Source organism: Rhinolophus ferrumequinum, chromosome 17 (assembly GCF_004115265.2).
Source record: "Rhinolophus ferrumequinum isolate MPI-CBG mRhiFer1 chromosome 17, mRhiFer1_v1.p, whole genome shotgun sequence".
Lineage (NCBI taxonomy): Eukaryota > Metazoa > Chordata > Mammalia > Chiroptera > Rhinolophidae > Rhinolophus > Rhinolophus ferrumequinum.
This window is the reverse complement of record NC_046300.1, coordinates 22,268,876-22,288,170: the sequence shown is the minus strand read 5'-3', so window position 1 is coordinate 22,288,170 and position 19,295 is coordinate 22,268,876. Positions and strand designations below refer to the sequence as shown.

The 19,295-nt window shown below is 39.9% G+C and overlaps 1 protein-coding gene across 6 annotated transcripts in view; it reads right to left on the bottom strand.

Moving 5' to 3' along the window:
- Window positions 1-19,295, bottom strand: part of NEK10 (NIMA related kinase 10) — a 192,433-nt gene that overhangs the window by 140,390 nt on the left and 32,748 nt on the right. For all 6 annotated transcript variants that reach the window (XM_033133041.1, XM_033133040.1, XM_033133042.1 and 3 more), the window contains 6 exons: window positions 18,217-18,301; window positions 9,352-9,393; window positions 7,731-7,809; window positions 6,527-6,594; window positions 4,470-4,549; window positions 2,065-2,149 (listed from right to left, as the gene is read on the bottom strand). In XM_033133041.1, coding sequence (XP_032988932.1) covers window positions 2,065-2,149; window positions 4,470-4,549; window positions 6,527-6,594; window positions 7,731-7,809; window positions 9,352-9,393; window positions 18,217-18,301 — 439 coding nt within the window. The remainder of the gene's footprint in view (window positions 1-2,064; window positions 2,150-4,469; window positions 4,550-6,526; window positions 6,595-7,730; window positions 7,810-9,351; window positions 9,394-18,216; window positions 18,302-19,295) is intronic.

Below are 19,295 nucleotides of genomic sequence, written 5' to 3'. Positions count from 1 at the left end.
AATTCCTTTCCCCGCAGCCAATCTTCCATGGTGCCTCTCCCGCTCAAACTTTTATGCTCTGACGTTCAGAACACATGTTCTTTGGTAAACAGTATTCTTCACCTTCTCAAACTTCCCACACAAAACAGTCAGTCCCTCCTCGTTCTACGTGGATCCCATTGTGTGGCTACCTCCCCCACACCACCGTCCCCACACACCGCCGTCAGAAGAATGTTCCCCCCAGATGAATCTCATCAGGTCTAAAATCTTTCTATTGAATCCCCGTAAAGTTCATGATCAAAACTCCCCTCCTTATTAAGCACAGCGAGCCCATCGCGACCTAGCTAGCGGGTCTTGTTGTCTCAGCTATAACACATGGAAGTGAACAGGGTTATTCTGACAATCAAGTGAGTAACACCCAGATGTGCTCAGAGCAGGGCCTGATGTATAGAAAGCCTGACAAAATTAGCTCTATGTTTAACCTATAGTTAACTGACTAGTCTAGTTTTCTGGTACTTTCTCTCCTCTACTCTTTGCTCCAGCTGTGCCCACCATGCAAAATCCTCTAACATATGCAGGAGCATATTCTGTTTTCACTTGTTCTCTCCCTCTGTCTAGATAACTCCTCCTTTCTTCAGGAAACTTGGCATGACCCCTTCCCCTAGTTGGGAGGTTCTGCTCCGTACCCCAGATTACCCTGTGCTTCCATCGACCACACCACTTAGTGTTATGACGAAACTGCTGCTTTTGTGAGCCTGTCCACTCTCCTACACTATACACTCATATCTTATTCATCTTCAGTTTGTCAACACTTGTGCAGAGGCTGTTTGCTGGATGAATGGGTTCATGTAGCCAAGTCTATGAGTGTAGTATGTAAAATTGTAGTATGTTAAACTGCCTTTTAAGTCCAGGGGGACTTATTACGAGTTAAGGGTCAGGATTTCACTACTTGACTTTCAGTTATTTACTTTGCCACTTTAGAAAGTTATTTATTCAACTAAATATCAAATGATGTTGGTTGCAACACCATTTAAACACAACCTAATTGGGCCGGCCCAGTGGCTAAGGCGGTTAGAGCTCCATGCTCCTAACTCCGAAGGCTGCCGGTTCGATTCCCACATGGGCCAGTGGGCTCTCAACCACAAGGTTGCCAGTTCAATTCCTTGAGTCCTGCAAGAGATGGTGGGCTCCGCCCCTGCAACTAAGACTGAACAAGGCACCTTGAGCTGAGCTGCCACTGAGCTCCCAGATGGCTCAGTTGGTTGGAGTGCATGCTCTCAACCACAAAGTTGCCGGTTTCAACTCCCGCAAGGGATGTGGGCTGTGCCCCCTGCAACTAACAATGGCAACTGGACCTGGAGCTGAGCTGCGTCCTCCACAACTAAGACTAAAAGGACAACAACTTGAACTGAATGGCAACCCTCCACAACTAAGATTAAAAGGACAACAACTTGACTTGGAAAAAAGTCCTGGAAGTACACACTGTTCCCCAATAATTCCTGTTCCCCTTCCCCAGTAAAATCTTAAAAAAAAAAAAAAAAAAAAAAAAAAACCAACAACCCTAATTACTATCTGGATACAGTAACTCTTTAGAGCAATATGTAGTCTAATTGAAAATGATTTCATTTTACTCCAGATTCTGTTTTGAGTTATAGTAACAGGTGGTCATGAAACAAGTCAGTACCTATTTTAATTTATTTTACTGGCCTTAAGGAAACTAGATTTGGCAATCTAATCAAGTATTCAGCATACAATCTGAAATTACTAAAAACAGACCCACCTCAGAGTTTCTTTCCTTAAAGAGACAGGATGTAAATAAATACAATACACAAAAAATATTAAAACTACGATCCTAAGATTTATATAATTTGATTCCATGCCCAGATCTAGAAGTAATTCAGGGCCAAAGATAAACTGATATACCACTGTGCTCTGTTTTCTTTATGTAAACTTTAAAAGGATATAAATGCCAAATTGACTCATGATATGTCAACAATATAAATAACATGACATAGTAAAAAAAATAATAACAATCATTTTCATCAAATATAAGATATTATCTTCCTCCTTTTTAGCAACCCTACCTTTGGAGAGTAAATCATATTCATGTAAAATCATCAGCAGATTTTCTACAATGTTGAGTTCACTTATCTTCTCCCTACATTCTGGGCTACAAATTAAAAACTATTAGTAACTACAAAAAACGTAGTTTACCATATCCATTTATTAATATCCTAGTTCTCATAGTATCTTAAGATGAGAATCAAAATGCAACATAGCTCTATGAAGCAAGGTTATATCAAATTCCAACATTAGATAAATATTATATGTCATAAATTTAAATTTGTTTAGGAACAGTATGATGATAACATAATTCCCGTACTACAAAAGGAATCATATGCTGTTCACATAAAAAAATTAATGATCAGTATTATTCCCAACAGCCAAATGTGGAAATTATATATATATATATCCTTTGACAGATGAATGGAAAAATATATGAGGTCTGACAATTAAGTTCGCGAACTCATCCTAGAAAAAGTGCTACATACCTCATTGCTGAATATCACTACAGTCATGTTCGAAGTACTCCCCTTGGGAAGCTATGCACTGACGCCAGTGCCTAGTCCACCTTTCAAAGCAATTTTGGGACTCTTTTTCTGGAATGGCCATCAGAACTGTCATCATGTTACCCTTGATGTCCTAAATGTCTTTCTTTAAATATTCCTTTATGTTCTGGTAAAGAAGTCATCAGGGCCAGATCAGGTGAGAAGGGAAGGTGTTCCAATACAGTTAGTTGCTAACTGACTAAAACTCCCTCATAGACAGTGCCGTGTGAGCAGATGCATTGTCGTGATGCAAGAGCTCCTTTGAGAAAATTGCACACACACCTATCTCATGCCAAGATTTGCAGTTAAGATTCTCCTAACTATTACTATTTCTCTATCGATGTTTACTTGCTTCTTAACATTAACAGTAAGCAGACTTACTGTCTGCTATGCTTCCCTAGCCAGCCAACAATTTGACGCACAATATGACGAATTTTTGCAATGTTTTCCGTAGTTCTGCTCTTCACTGTCTGCCCTGACCTTCTTCATCAGTGACGTGTTCTCTCCCCTCAGAAAAACATTTAACCCATTTGTACACTGCCGTTTTCTTCATGACATTATCCCCATAAATTTGGAACTAACATGTCCCTGATTTCACTTCCACTCTTGCCAAGTTTGACAAGAAATTTAATGTTTGCTCGTTGCTCTAATTCAAGCTCAGACATTCTCACCACGGCACACAAAAACACGCAACAGTAATAATGAACGCCACTCAGCAAGACACTGCCACACGTGGACACAAGCACAGCTGTGAGACACTGACACACCAGGGTTATGAAACCTTACCGAGCTGTTTGTACAGTGCTCCCAATGTAAGCGCATGGTGGTAAGTTCGCAAACTTAATTGTCAGACCTCGTATGTATACACAACTGAATGTTATTTAGCCATTAAAAAACAAAAGGAAATCTTGTCATTTGTGACAACATGGATGAACCTGGAGGGCATTATGCTAAGTGAAACAGGCCAGATAGAGAAAAGCAAAGACCAGTTATATGTGGAATGTAAAAACAAAACAACGAAAAAACAAAGGAAACACTGATTACACAGAAACAAAGAATAGAATGGTGGGTGGTCACCAGGGGCTGGGAAGAGGGGAAAATAGGAAGGTATAGGTTAAAGGATGTAAACTTTCAGTTAGTTATAAGAAGAATGAATACTGAGGATCTAATGTATATATAGTGACTACAGTTAATAATACAGTATTGTATACTTGCAAGTTGCTGAGAGTAGATCTTAAATGTTCTTATAACATATAGACACAAGAGTTAACTATGTGAAGTGATTGACGCATGAATTATCTTGATCTTGGTAATCATTCTACAATGTATAATGAATCATCATGTTATACACTTTAAATATATTAAATTATATTTGTCAATTTTCAACAAAGTTGGGGGAAAAACAAAAACAAAGCAATGATCCACTTATTGACACAAAAACATATTTAAAGCTCTTTTATTTAAAATATTTATGAACATTTATAAGGGGACAGGTTATCTAGATTTTTTTAAGGGTAAAAGTGTTGAAATGTTTATATGTTAAAATAAATACACAGAAGAGAATGGAAAAGACGGTCAGGGAGATTCAATTATCAAGAAATATTGAGTAATTTGGAAGTAGAAGAAACTGACGGCTGGATGCAAGACTAGGTAATATTTCTGTTCAGAAAAAAAAAAAAAGAAAATTTTAAACTGTGATTTGCCTTTCCAACTTAAGTTTTAACATGATGCTTTTGCATCCAGGACCCTCTTCAATATATTAACAGTATGCCATGGCTTAGTATTCTAAGTAGGTAACAAAGTAACTAGAGAAATTAATCTAGTTTGTATCTCTCTCACCTAAACTGCTACCACAGCAGAACTGCAACGCATATTACTTACCTTTCAGCTAAACTAGCCAGGGCCAGAAGGGCGCCCAACAGAACGTTAGTATCTCGGGCACCGAGTAAATTCACTAATGTCTGAAAAGCGAAGTAAAAGAAAGTTTAATCCCGTAAGTACCACAGCTTCTTGAACAATTTAATGCTTCCTTCTAAAGATCATAGAGGCTTAACCTCAAAGGAGTTCTGTTACACATTCACAACATCCAGTTCTTTACAGTGAGCAGGAGTCAATCCCCTCCTTCTTTGGAACTCTTGACACTAGCATCCTGTAGCCATTCCTTGCCCAGGACAGAAAGAGAAAGGGACAAATCTACATGGCCAACCTGGTACTCACACTGCCTTTATGTCCAGGTGCCCAAGAGGGCTGCTTGCCTCTTCTGACCCCTCCCCAAGAAGAAGTGGGGAGATTAACGACAGAAACACTGGTCATAATAACTAAGTACATACATATAATACTGGTAGCGACCAGTCACTGAGCACACATTCTGAGTCAGGCGTTGTGCTAGGTACTTTCCAAATTATGGAACTATTTTCACCAAAATGTTGAAAACTGTCATTTCTTCCCCAAACTAAGCAAGCTATGTCAATACTACCAGCACTCTATTTGCCTCTCAGATTTCTAATTACTGTCAAAAGAACATGAATTAATGCTCCCAGGACCATCATAAGTAGCATGACTTAGCTTAGAGTCTTCTGTATCTTATCAGTTGCCTTCTCTGAATTCCTATTAATGCAAATGCATTTCTCTTCTCTCTACATTTCTAGAACTCAGAGTTCCCCCAGAAGTACACACCGAAAGACATTCTAAGCCATAGCTGCAACAGCTGCCAGGATGATTTTTTGATTTCCATGTAGATTCCCCTCCTAGCCTCTCCTCCCCCCTATGATTTGCTGCATTTTTATGAAGCTATCATTATCTGTATTTCTCTGATCCTTTTCTCTTTTTTCATCTCCCACTTCCTTTCTCGCTCTGTCTTGTCACATGATGTTTTCCAAACTTCAGTCACTGACATATCACTTTTACAATTTTAACCATGTCTACCTAACACCTCAACACTATTAAAAACTGTTCTTCAGTTTCTAAGAAATAATATCAGTTAAAACATATAGCTATTTAAATGAAAATGTTGACCTGATTATCACCTAGACTCATCCCCTATACATGAGCAGCACCTTGAGCCACCTTGCTGGAAAGTAGCTCCCTGGGACATAGAACACAGCAGACTATTGAAGCTTGGCTCTAGGCAGCTACCATCTGAATTGTTTTTTGCTATAAATATAAATGTAGTCTGTTTTGGTTAAGTCTGCATTCAACCATCTTGAAATGTACATTTGACCCATATGCTTATATGATTATATAGATTGATTATAAGATTGAACCACGTGAAATTGGCCTATAGACCATGGCAATTTCATGTGGTTCAAACCAATATAACCCGGAAACTCTTTTCTGGGGAATGGAAAATAAATCTTTTTTGAAATTGGAATGCTCCAAATTTTATATGGTAACTATTGTTATTAATCCAACTTTACAGCTGAAACCTGAACAGCCTCTGGCATTTTAATAGAAAGTAAATAAGCCAAAAAATACTTTTTACCAAAATCTGCTGTTATGGAAGTCTCTTTCATTAAACAAAGTAAGCTCGCACTCAGTGAAACTCTTAAACATGAAATTGGGCTTTTCAAGATAAGATAATATAAGACTTCCTTCTGGTGCCATATGGACTATATTTATATGTGTACATACATTGTATTTGTAAACACCACCTGAGGCCAGTTTCTGTACAGTCAAGGTTTTTCAAGCAACATTTACACTAAGCAATAGATTTAGTTGGTATGGAGTGGCACAAGAAAAAATAGAGTTTCAGAAAACCCCTATGTGCTATTTCTGTATTTACTCCTTGGGCTGATAAACAATATAAAAGGGCTGGGAGATATTTACAATTCGAGCCCAGGTTAGACTTGTGAATTATAACAACAAGGGTCTGGACCACGAAGGATCTGAACACCAATGCACGTGGAGCTGAAGTCGTACCTCTTCCCAGGGCCACTCACCTTGTGGACTCCACTTGTGGTGACCCATTCTCTTTGGTCTTTGACAGCAGCAAGTTTTTGAAAAATATCTACAAGAGAAGAAATAACTCAAAGAAGGATGTGGAGCCTGCAGGGGGCAGTACTCATGGAACCTCAGGTCTGAAGCAGGGACGGGCAAGCAGAGAAAGGGCAAATGGGAAAACAGATAACACAGGAGGAACAGTGGAGGGAGGAGGGGCAGGTTATGTGTTTTACTCCAAAAATTACCTCCTGAGCTCAACCAGTATTTATTGTGTGTTACCATTATAATAACGAGATATGGAGATAGCAAAAAAGGCACAACGCTCCTTTTACGCCAAGTTAAATGAGTTCCTTCACAAGCATTACTTACAAGCTCAAAGTGAAATCGATTCTTCAAAGATCCTCCCTGTAAAGATGTCAACTTTATAAAGAGAAGAGGGAAGGTCAGAAAACGTGATGGAACTGGAGAGGTTCCTCAGCCGAGGGAAACGGCTGTTCTCAAAGAACCTTCCTGGTGCTTAGGCCACATACTCTTCTCTCCCTGTAACTGAGGGTCAGTGTGCACTCCTGTAAACAAATACAGGAAACGAGCCTATTCACAAAGAACAGGGGCTAGCATCCCACAACAGCAGGAAGTCTCTGGCTCATCAGAACTGAAGAGAATGGAAAGTAGAGCTGGGAAGTCTCCAAAGAGAGAAGATTCAGTGAGGAGAGAATAGCTCACCCACACAGATCAATATTTTTCATTATTGTCATCACATTAGGGTGTTTTTTTTTTCTTTTTCATTTTTATGTCTGGAATGTTCCATATTTTTTGAGGTAGATATTATTATTAACCTAACTTTACAGATGAAAACTGAACAGCCTGTGACATTTTAATAGAAATTAAAGGAGGCAAAAAATATTTTTACCAAAATCTGCTGTTATGGAAGTCTCTCTTGCATTAAATAAAAATAGCTTGCACTCAATGCAAATCTTCTTAAACATGAAACTGGGCTTTTCGAGGTAACAACTGTGATCTAAAAGTCTTCCTTCTGGGTATATTTTGGCACTGATATAACAATTGGCATGGACTCTCCACACCATAACTGTATGGACACACTCATACACATTTAAAGTACGTATCCCTTTTCCTGCTGCAAACACCATACTGCTTATTCTAGCAAGTCCAGACAGTTGGCTGTGTCTCCACAACAACGCTTACATGTCATGTTGACCAGCTTGTCCACACTGTGTTGCTCTTCTCCGTAGCCCAGGTACTCATTAGCCACAATCTCCATGTACTGTGGGAGGGACCAAACCAACAAGAAAGTCAGAAGAGAAGACACCAAAAGCACACAGGCAGGTGAGAGACAAGATTGTGCACTTCTGAAAATGAGCTGTAGGTGGCGCAACAGATTCACCAAATAATACTCGGTGCTTCTGGGCCCGTTTTACTCAAGGGCAACAGGTGGTTTGGGTTTCTGGATTCTTTGCCCTCTCTTGCATGCCCTGAAGTAGAGGAGGGACTGTGTAAAACTGTATAAGCTCTCAAAAGTCCCAAAATGACTTGTAAATGAATGAGTTGGCGGTGTAATTTAGTCTCCAAATATAAGATACAAATAAGATGCTTATTAGGTTGGTGCAAAAGTAATTGTGGTTTCAAAAGATTAAAAAAAAAAAAATTGCAAAAACCACAATTTTCACCAACCTAATACATAGTACACAGAATTTTAATTATTCAACATACCTTTTTAGTAGACTTTTTATAACACACTGATTGATATATTTTGTTGATCTTATGTTTTATAATATCCTAAGTTATAGCTAACCAGCATACAAGCAGATAGCAAAAATCAGAATAAAATGGGTAAGAGTTACTCTGATAATCTCTAACTGTGATAATTGTGATAACTCTGATAATCTCTAACTAATTATAACTGTGATTATAATAAGAAATATGTTCAGAGAAACAAATTTCTGACAGGATAATGGATTTTAAAGTAGATAAGAAGATCCTTTATAAATTTTTGAAAGTCTATTTCATTAAACGAGATAAATCTCCAGCCAATTAAAAAAAAAACTCTTACAAACAAAAGCCAGATTATGTTGTATCACTTTCCCAAGAATTAAAATAAAATAGCTATAACATTAAATGGCCATTAAACTTAATCTTCCTGTAATAATTCAGAATGAGTTTGTAGGGCCACGGACTTACTGTGAAAATCATTCTTTCCATACATGCTATAGGTTTTAGGTGAACAGACTACTCCATCTCAATGCCATGCCATGTTTCACCATATTAATAAACCCAAACATTTGACTGGCTCAGCATATATAGTCACCTGCTCACCTTCCCTCTATAGTTACCAAAGCAGAAAAATAAATGAAGTCAATCAAGATCCTTCCTCACATTTTCATTTAGTTGTTAATATTTTAGTGAGCATGGTAATTATTTTTCATTTTGTGAGAAAGTTATGGACATCTTCATAACCAATATTTTCTCCCATCATTTGGTACGTGCAGTGCTGAGAACTTGGGCCAGCCAGCCAAGGCCTATCTCTTTTCATTACTAAGTAAAGACATGTGACCTTTTATAGCACTTTCTCGTTTCAACAGGCTGGGTAAAGTAAGCCCAATTAAGCAGAACAAAATGTCATGGGTCCCGCCCTGTTCTGTGAGGAGCCTGCCCCACGCTCACAGGTATTCACCCTGCCTACTCCTCCCCTTAGCAGGCAACCTAAGGTAAAAAAAAACCATCTTCTGTCACACACCTATGTTATCCTTGCCCAGAGCCATGGCACAAAATGTAAAGGCAAGACCAGCCATCACAAAAGGAATCTTACCTGAGCTAGGTTTTCAATCCCACCCAAGCTATGAAGTATTTCCTAATAAAATAAAAACAACAGAACATACATAAAAGATGAGGGTGGAAGGAAACGTGTATTTTGCATGCAATTTCTTTATTAAATCATGAGATTTATAACTATTTTTTGAAGGTCCACATTCTAACATAAATATGGAAAACTTGAATGCTTGTCATTCATACTACGTTTAAGATAAACTGTTAATAAAAATGAAAGTTGGATTGAGATTCAGAGACTGTAAATATGTTCAGAACTGCAGCCTGGCTCCTCATTCTTTTTACTTCCTCCCACGTCATCATAGAATGTCAGAGCTGGAAAGCACTGTTAGATATCGCTCCCTTCAACCCCCTCATGTTGCACATTAGGAAAACTTTTTTTTTTTTAACTTTTATATATTTAGGTGTGTTTTTCCAGGACCCATCAGCTCCAAGTCAAGTAGTTGTTTCAGTCTAATTGTGGAGGGCATAGCTCACAGTGTCCCATGTGGGGATCGAACCAGCAACCTTGTTGTTAAGAGCACTGTGCTCTAACCAGCTAAGCTAACCGGCCACCCTCCTGGAAAACTATTAATAAGACCCAAAAAGATAAAACATTTTGCCTAAGCAACAAGCCGGAATAAGAATCCATTGCCACCAATTTCTAAATTCACTTCACACAGAATGAGGAAAGCCTGACCCAGGAGGCCCTGAGAACCTTCCTCTCGGCCTCTGCCTAGTGTGGTCTGGACCGGCAGCATCAGCCTCACCTGGGAGCTGACTGGACCCGCGGAATCTCCTACTCACCCCAAAACTGCTGAATCACTCTGAATTTCAACAAGATCCCCAGATAATTCGCATGCACTGTGAAGTTTGAGAAGCATGGCTATAGCAGACTAGACTGCAGGGCTTCTCCTTAAAATGATTAGGCTAATGGTCTTCTTAAAATCATACTCTAACCCAATATAAGGATAATCATTGCAACACGTCTCCTGATACAGGTCTTTAAATCCAATTCCTGACACGAAGGCATTTCATTCCTTTTCTGAAGCTGACCTAAAAGTGTTCATTGGGGACTGATGAGAAGGGGTGGGAGGCTGGAGTCGCGCCAGGGACTGGCTTGGAACTCTGAATAATAGTACATCTTCTCAGGTTATCCAAACTGACGTATTTCCGGTGGCTCTAACCTGTTTAATTAAAGCTGTATTGATGTCTCTCTTCTTATTTAACACGCACACAAGGAAATTTTTTGAGATAAAAACATGAGCCATCGTTCCAATTCTGGGAAATGCATGGGGATGAGTACATGAGTTTGAGCGACGACAATCTAGTTCCACCAGGAAGCTGACTGAGTAGGCCGGCCAGGAAAAAGGCTCAGGACCTCAGGGCCTCCTGGGTCAAGGTCACCTCAGTCTGTGTGAAGTGAATTTGGAAACAGTAAACACATCCATGTTTAAATTAAGAACGAAGGGACATTTATAACTCGATTAAAAATAATTTTGTGACTACCTATTAATTTGAATTCTCATCATTGCTATTCACTCTAGAAAAGGTGCAATTAAAGAACATAAGAATATTGTATACATTAACCCTAGTTATGGTAGGATATTTTATACCTATAAAAATAACCTTTTAAAACAAATATTTATTCAACCAATATATTTTTCATTGCTCTTATGTGAAAACCCTGAGACAGGCTCTGAAGAGGACACAAATATGTAGATGACAGAGACCTACTTCACTGAGCTTTAGGCAAGCATAAGGCAGACATACAAATAAATGGAACTTAAGATACAACTTGGTCAGTGTTATAAGCAAGTTGTATATGAAGTGCTACAATACCCCAGAGGAGGGACACATCATTTCCTGTTGAGCAAAGTAAGGAAAACTTCATAAGGGTGGGGGCCTGTGAATGGGCTTAGAAAGATGGATAGATGTGCTGAGAAGAAATGTGGGGAAAGGGGAAGATAAAGGAGATTTCGAGTCCAGACAGGAGGAGGCTCGAAGGCACACAGAAGTTGTGTAGAAAGACCACCAAGAACTTCCACGACTGCGAAGCACTTCCATAACTGCAGGAAAGGCATTGGTGGAAACAATGGTAGAAAAGCAGGGTGGGATCAGTCCGTGGGAGGACTTAGGGACGATCCGGAATTTGAACTTTATCATGCAGACCATAAAACCCAACGGAAATGTGTGAACAAGGGACGGATCAGAATCAGCTGTGAGGAGTTTTAGAATGAACTGGAGAAGAAGTGTCAACCGGAAGCCCGGCTGGTGGGCAGTGGCAGCAGGAAGGCCAATGGGAGGTGAGCACAGTCTCTGGAGTGATATAATCAACTAAACAGGAAGACACATGGGAAGAAAGGGAGCAAAGGTGAAGGCATCACCAAATTTGAGGCTGGATGACTAGGGGACAGTGGCATGAGTAACAAATACAAGGAAGGAGAAAAGAATAGACTAGGTTAGAGAAGGCTCAGTTTGGACATGCTGGGTTGTTGATGGGATATGCAGGTTAAAAAACAAAAAAGTACAACCGGCCAAGAAAAATGAGATAAGGGCAGAAGATTAAAATCTGGGAGTCGTCGACATGAAAGAGATTTAAATTTGAAGTTTGGGAGTGAGAGGACACCAAAGGGGGGAATAATGTTTAAATGATTGTTCATGGCCATGGTCACTTTTAAATATTCACCTTGACAAGAAATCTATCTATCCAATAATCAATATTAACAATATGGGACTAAGTCAGTGTTTCCCAGACAATGTTGTGGGAATAATCATTCTGTTCTGTGCAGAGGGTGGTATTAGACAGTATAGCCAAAAAAAAAAAAAAAAAAAAAAGAAGAATTTCATGATCAAGTTCAAATTAGCTTGGGAAATGCTAGGTTAAACAGAGTTTAACCAATTACTTTATCAGAGGACTCCTCAGAGCTTTTAATCTGCTGCGTGCACTATCAGTCTCCAACGGGAGAACTAGCATGGAGATTTTTCTAAACATCAGTAATCGAAGCACACTTCTTTTCACAGTACGCTTATTAACTCCTGTGGAACACAGTTTGAGAAGCGCTGTTACAAAGTATAAAAAGGACAAAGAGGCTTTGTTACTCTCAGATAATTTTGTTGCTATGCACTCTTTAGAATTTACCCTTCATTTATGAAATAGACACTTCCCCCCATGCTCCAATGGAGACTGGAATGGGGCCAGGAGATTGCTCACAGACCCATGGTCCCTCTTGTATTTCCGTTGGTTGTACCAATGAGTTGCTCTAACCTGAGAGCACCAACTGGAGAAAAGCAAGACCACAGGTATGCACATACTTGGGTTTAACAGTTCTGGTTACTAATCTGAAAAGCAAATATGACTGCATGCTTAGATTACAGCAATGCCTTCCCCGTACCCTTTCAGACCTCAGCGTTTTCTCCCTGGTCTCAGGCCAGAAGGTCACAAGACTGCATTCTGTACTTCTGAGCCTAATGACCTGGAGACGTTCTCTTAGTCAATCTGACCTACAGCTCAACGTGCAAAATGTGAACAACGTCCTTGCTCTGCCTAGTCCCTGAGTTTTTCCTTTAAAAAAAAAAAACTGATACAATAATATAATACAGATAATAATTATGTCTGAAAAAATAGAGCACACTGCAACGCTAATATGGGTGTTATCAGGACACCGTTATTTTTACCACAGCTGAAAATGTCAGCACTATTAGATACTCTTGTCCTAAACCTATTCAGCCACTAAGTCAATGCTGAACACACTGCAGTGAGCCTTTGATACTGAATCACTAACATGATCATTTTACTCCTCTGTTCAAAACTCGTCAGTGGTTCCACACTGCTTATTCCTCCATCACAATTTTAAGGCCCCTCTCGGCACTGCCGAGATAAGTGAAGACTTATCCTTCCAGGTGTAATAACAAATACTCTTCTAAGAGGCGGGGCATATTATACAGAGGGTGACAAAGAAAAATGTATACACACTTGAAGGAAGGAAAACTGTACTAAAATTGTAATACTCAATGTATACCGACAAGTCACATGTGACTTCTGCAATTACAAGAGGTGGTCAAAGTGGTTACCATCAGCGTCCAGACACTTCTGCTTACAGCGAACTACTGCTGGAGCAACGCTGACCAAAGTGTCCACTTGTATACATTATTTTGGCACCCCCAGTATTTGTAGGGTAGAGTAAAAGTTTTCTACCCTGGAGTCTGGAGGAAAGATGGTGCCAATTAGGGTTTCCAGGTGGGAATTCCTGCCCGTTCTCAGGAGGGTTTTTTTCGCTTTCCTGTTCCCAAATCCCGAGATATAAACTGTTTTCTGTTCTCCACGATGAATCGTTTCCACAAAGTGACAGCCAATACTACCAACGACCTGGTTTCAAGGAGCCGATTTTCCTGATTTTCTGACCAACTTTTCTTGGGATTTGGGAACGGAAAAGTGAAAAAAACTCCCGAGAACAGGCGGGAATTCCCGCCCAGAAACCCTAGCAATAAATAGGAAAAATGTCTAAGATACATTGTGAGTAGTACGTTTATTTCCCATTGTGGGTATTACTGGGTTCAAAGAGCCAATTTTCCCGATTTCCCGACCAACTTTTCTCAGGATTCGGGAACAGGAAAGCGAAAAAAATAAATCCTGAGAACGGGCAGGAATTCCCACCTGGAAACCTTAATGCCAATAAAAGCATTAGGAATTGATTCTCAATATTCAAGGTGAGCGGAACAATGGAAGAGGTCCACTTTCAAATTATTGAGTGTGATGTGTTACAACAGTACACAGTAATACTCAATGTATACCGACAACAAAAGGTAAACACAAGTCACATGTGACTTCTGCAATTACAAAGAGTTCTCATACTCTTTGGTCTCTGTACCCCTTTACATTCTTAAACATCACTCAGAACCCGAAAGAGCTTTTGTTTATATGGGATATGTCTATTTATTTTTACCACATTGAAATTAAAAGTGAGGAATTTTTAAAGCACAAGGGTATACAAGCACATTTCCCATCAGCCATCAGAGCCATGACATCATCACAGTTCTTGTAGTTTCTGGAAAACTCCACTGCATTCTTAGAGTGAGAGCAAAAAGGCAAATAACATCTTAGCATTATTTTGCAGACAGTTTTGGCTCTGTGGAACCCCTAAAAGGATTTCAGAGACCTGTAAGCAGTTCCCAGACTGCACTTTGAGAATCGTTATGCTATCATGTCATCGAGACGGCTGTCCAACATACCGCTCGAAATCAGGGAGACTTAGATTAAATGAAAAGTTTGAGAATGGAGTTGTATATTTGTGAGGAAAGAATAACAGCAGTGGCAACAACAATAAAAAATGATAATTGAAGCCAAGAGCTTGGAAGATAGGAAAGAATATGATAAAGAAAATAACTTTGGGAAGGTTAACACTTAGGGAAGCAGAATTTTTAAAAAAAAGAGCAAGTAAATACTATAATATAGAAAAGCAAAAAATGCTGAGGAAGAGCTAGGGGTTCTCAGAGTCTGAATGCAAACAGAAAATGCGGCAAAGGTGTGTGCTGCTAAAGAGAGGTTGGGGAATGCAAACACTGAGATAAGGCCACTCAGCTTGATTATCTTTTTTATTGTTGTTTCTAACGTAATTGTAGTTTAGGAGCTTTTAAAATGTTGCCTTATCTCTGGTAAGTAATGGGCTGTGGGTTCCCTATAATGAGTTCAGGTGGGCATTTATCTTTATCCTGCTGGGACTCTAACTATACCTGAAATCTCAGAACACATGTCTTCCTTTAATTATGGAAAACTCTAAGCAATTATGTCTTCAAAAATGCTTCTCTTCCATTCCATCCAGTCTTTTCTTGCTGGAATCTCCATTAAGCGTATATTGCCGCCTCTGTATACTGGCAGGAAGATCCAATCTACAAGCCACCAGTTTGCAGCCTCTGGGTCAAGGAATGATGACTGAACCATGACACAGAATGGTCTATATGAATGGCTTCCAGAGAACCTTGTACACAGAATTCAATTCAAAGTTATGTAATACATCAGTTCCAGGTAGGAAGAAACTGGATTTAAAAAAAAATATGTCCTGACCTTTCAAAAAAAATGTAGTAATGAAGGTAAGATAGAAGATTTGAGGGGATATCTGGCTCAAGAAAAGGGCATTTTTATGATAACGGAAAATAGAAAGGGAGCCACTGACACCATAAGAAAGAGAACAGATGGAAGAGTAAGCCTTGGCAAGGAGGAGAGATATTTCTCTGGAAACAAGAAGTACAGTTGCATGATAATTCAAATATTTCAAGGAACAAAGAAGAGAAAATAAGAGAGCCCTGGCTGGGATGGCTTCAGTTTTCCCTGTAAAACAGATGATGTAATTTGATGAGAGTGACTGGTGGAGAAGCGGGGGGTACGTGGAGATGGTTTGGAACAGCAGCTGTAGATCCTGCAATGCTATTTCCACAAGGGAGGAAAGGAATGTCTAGCTATGTTGCAGCCTTGCTGAGATTCACCATCATAAATTGTCGTAAACGCCTGCATAGCTTTGTGACTTCGGCCAACAATTCTTGGCAACTTAAGATGTTAAACAACTGCCTGCGCACATGCTCTTCTTTGTGGAAAGAGATCCAGGAGGAGAGAGTCAGAGAGCATCCCCTTCTATGGAAAGACAAGCAATCAGTTGGAGATATAATGGAATGTGTGTTTTGGTCAGAAAATCCCATAAACAAAGAGGTCATTGAATTCTTTCCTTTAGAGAGCAGTACAGTCAACCCTGTTCCCATCAGTCAAGAACTAGATTAAGAGAGACAATACTTTAGATGGAGATCAGCAGAACATGACACAATTGTCATCAATTTTCTGAACACACAGGACATCTCTAAGGCAAGTTTTTAGCTAACTTCTCTCTGTAAGTCAAAAAACTAGATTTCCTGCTAAAAAATCCACCTTCCTCCATGGCACTTTCATTAATATTATATATATATTGGGCGGCCAGATGGCTCCGTTGGTTAGAGCATGAACTTTGAACAACAGGGTTGCCGGTTTGATTCCCACATGGGCCAGTGAGCTGCGCCCTCCACAACTAGACTGAAGACAACCTGCTGCTGCTGAGCTTCCAGAGGGGTGGCTGGAGGGCTCAGGTGGTTAGAGCGGGAGCTCTCAACAACAAGGTTGCCAGTTCAATTCCCGCAAGGGATGGTGGGCTGTGCCCCCACCGCAACTAAGATTGAAAACAGCGACTGGACTTGGAGCTGAGCTGCCCTCCACAACTAGATTGCAGGACAATGACTTGGAGCTGATGGGCACTGGAGAAACACATTGTTCCTCAATATTCCCCAATAAAATTAATATATATATATGTGTGTGTGTGTGTGTGTGTGTGTGTGTGTGTGTATATGTATGTATATGTATATATATATATATATATATATTTATATATATGTATATATAATGTTCTCATCCAAACTGACACATGCTGGAGAGTAAAACAGGGTGCTATAAATAATAAAGTAGGAATAGTGAGCACAGTGGGACAGATGCAGGCAAAGTGGACATACTGTCCATCCTTATTATATATGACCACACAGAATGGCAAACGGCAGCTCAGAAATGCCCAGAACACACAGTTTTGTATGGTTGGTCATGAGGGAAACAGAAAGCTGTGAGTGACCAAGACAGAACGCCATCAGGGAATGCCCTGAGTCCATACGTTCAAATGATTGTGGTTAAAGTATAATAGCACAAAGCCAGCTTAGAATACAGAAGAAGAAAGTGGGTGATTCTCCTAAAGGAAAGATGTGAAGCCATCATGACTCTCAGAAGACTCAAATCAGAACAGGTTCTACGATAGCTGGCTAGTACCCAAACACTTGTTTTTAAGTGCCAAGTTTGGAAAGAAGGTTATTGGGATAATGAAAGAAAACACATTTGACTCAAATAATAGTTCATCAATAGAATCAAATACAAAAATCAAAGATCTTCAGAGTGAGCTGAGCTTCCTAATAGCTTATCAGTTGTTTATCAGGGCATAAAAGGAAATACTTCTTAGGGAAAAAACAATGTGAAAATTACTGAAGCACGTATGAGTAATAAGAATGGTCTTCAGATACTGAACATTGGCAAGCAGCAACAATAATGATTAATAAGCAACCTTAAGGCTTTGGGGCCATGGTTCTCAAACTGGGGTCCCCCAATGAGCAGCATCAGCATCACCTATAAACTTGCTAGAAATGCAGAATCTTGGGCCTCAATGTAACTGACTGAATCAGAATCTGCATTTCCAAGGTCTCCAGGTGATTTGTCTGTACATGAAAGTTTGGAAGGCACTAAACTAGAGGCAGCACATTCAACTAAGTAGTGGGAGGAGGAAAACATTCTTGACCTGAGAAGCCTCCCCTGAGACAAGTGGGAGGCCCTTCCACACCTCCAACTCAGGGGCTTAAGCTGGCCATTGGGAAACATGTGGACTCTGGAGCAGCTGCTGGAGCTGTAGGCCCTGCCTTTCCCCCTGGCTGCCTCTGAAGGCCCCTGAGGAGGCCCCACTTGCCAATGTTGACTTGGACCTAGTGACCTGCTTAACCTTGAGCATACCTGAAGGTGTGGCCAAGTGTACACCTCTCTGAATTGCCTATGGTTTAAAATGCTAGGTAAGAATGCTAGTCATCCATTTAATCCCATAGGTAATACAGTAAAAATGTACAGATTTTTTTGTGCCCATTAAATCACTTCTATCTTTTTAAATAGCAAATGATATTCCCCAAATTTGGAAGCTATTGAGTTGTGATAGAAAAGAAAATCAACATGGTCTGCTTCAAAGAAAAGTCCACCAGTTGTTTTGTTTTTTTTTAATTTCATCTTCATTACAAGTAAAATACATTTTTTAAATTTTTTCCAACCAACCTGATAACATGGATCCCGCATTAGTAGTCTCAGACAAATTAACACTCTCAGGAAATGAATAGATGGGGCATGATTAACCCACTCTCTGAAAGAAAAGAAACAAGAGAGAACATGTTTTTTCATGTTTAAAAGACCAGTGTGCCCATTCATGAACAATGCAGGAGTATGAAGGAGAATGAGGAACACATAATGGAACAGCGTTAGTTTACTTCAAACTTAATCTGCAATGAAGACTGTTATTTGGGACTTGAACACTTCATCCATGTTTTGCAAAACACATACAAATCACATAAAGCATCATCATCACTATGAAATAGAGGCCCCCAAATTATGTGGCTTATAGTGCCCTTACGGACTCCAGGCAGCCCCTGACCAAAATAAATAGCGAGGAGGTCCAATAATTAGGTTCAACTTAATCAGAATGCAAGCCCGAATAATTGAGCATCCATTTGAAAAAAAGAATACACATCCATTAAAAGAAACACATTTGTATTTTATACTTGAATAACCACATTTACTTATTAATGGGGGGTGTGCCCCTGTGGACACTAAACAACTTCGCGTGCCTTGGAATCAGAGTGGGTGTCACCATCTTTGTGTCATTTTTCATCTGCTTTTCATCAGAGCGGCCACAGAAAACCCAGCTTCAGAAAGATATGCCGTCATCTAAAGGAAGGTAGCATAAGCTTAACATGGAAATCATAAGCTACCTTGAGTAGTTTGCACTGTGTCTGACGGATGTCGTTATCGCTGTTGTCCTTGAAAATAGAAGAGGCCGTGACACCCCTGCGGGTTCTCGGAAGCCCCCAGGAAACTTCAGTGGGCAGTTTGGGTGCCCGGGCTTTGGGTGCTTCCCAGGCCAGCCTTTTTGTGGCTTTTTTTACACTGGAACCTCCCAGAGAATTAGAAAGATGTTCTCCATTGTGACATGAGGCCAGTCACGTGCAATTGTTCTAACCAAAGGGTATGTCGTGGACCAGAAGTCACCAACACAGCACAGCCTGGACTCCTGAGGTAAGAGGAAAGGAGGGCTGAGCACTAGAACTTGCTATTGTGTGTACTGCCTAAATCGTCCATGG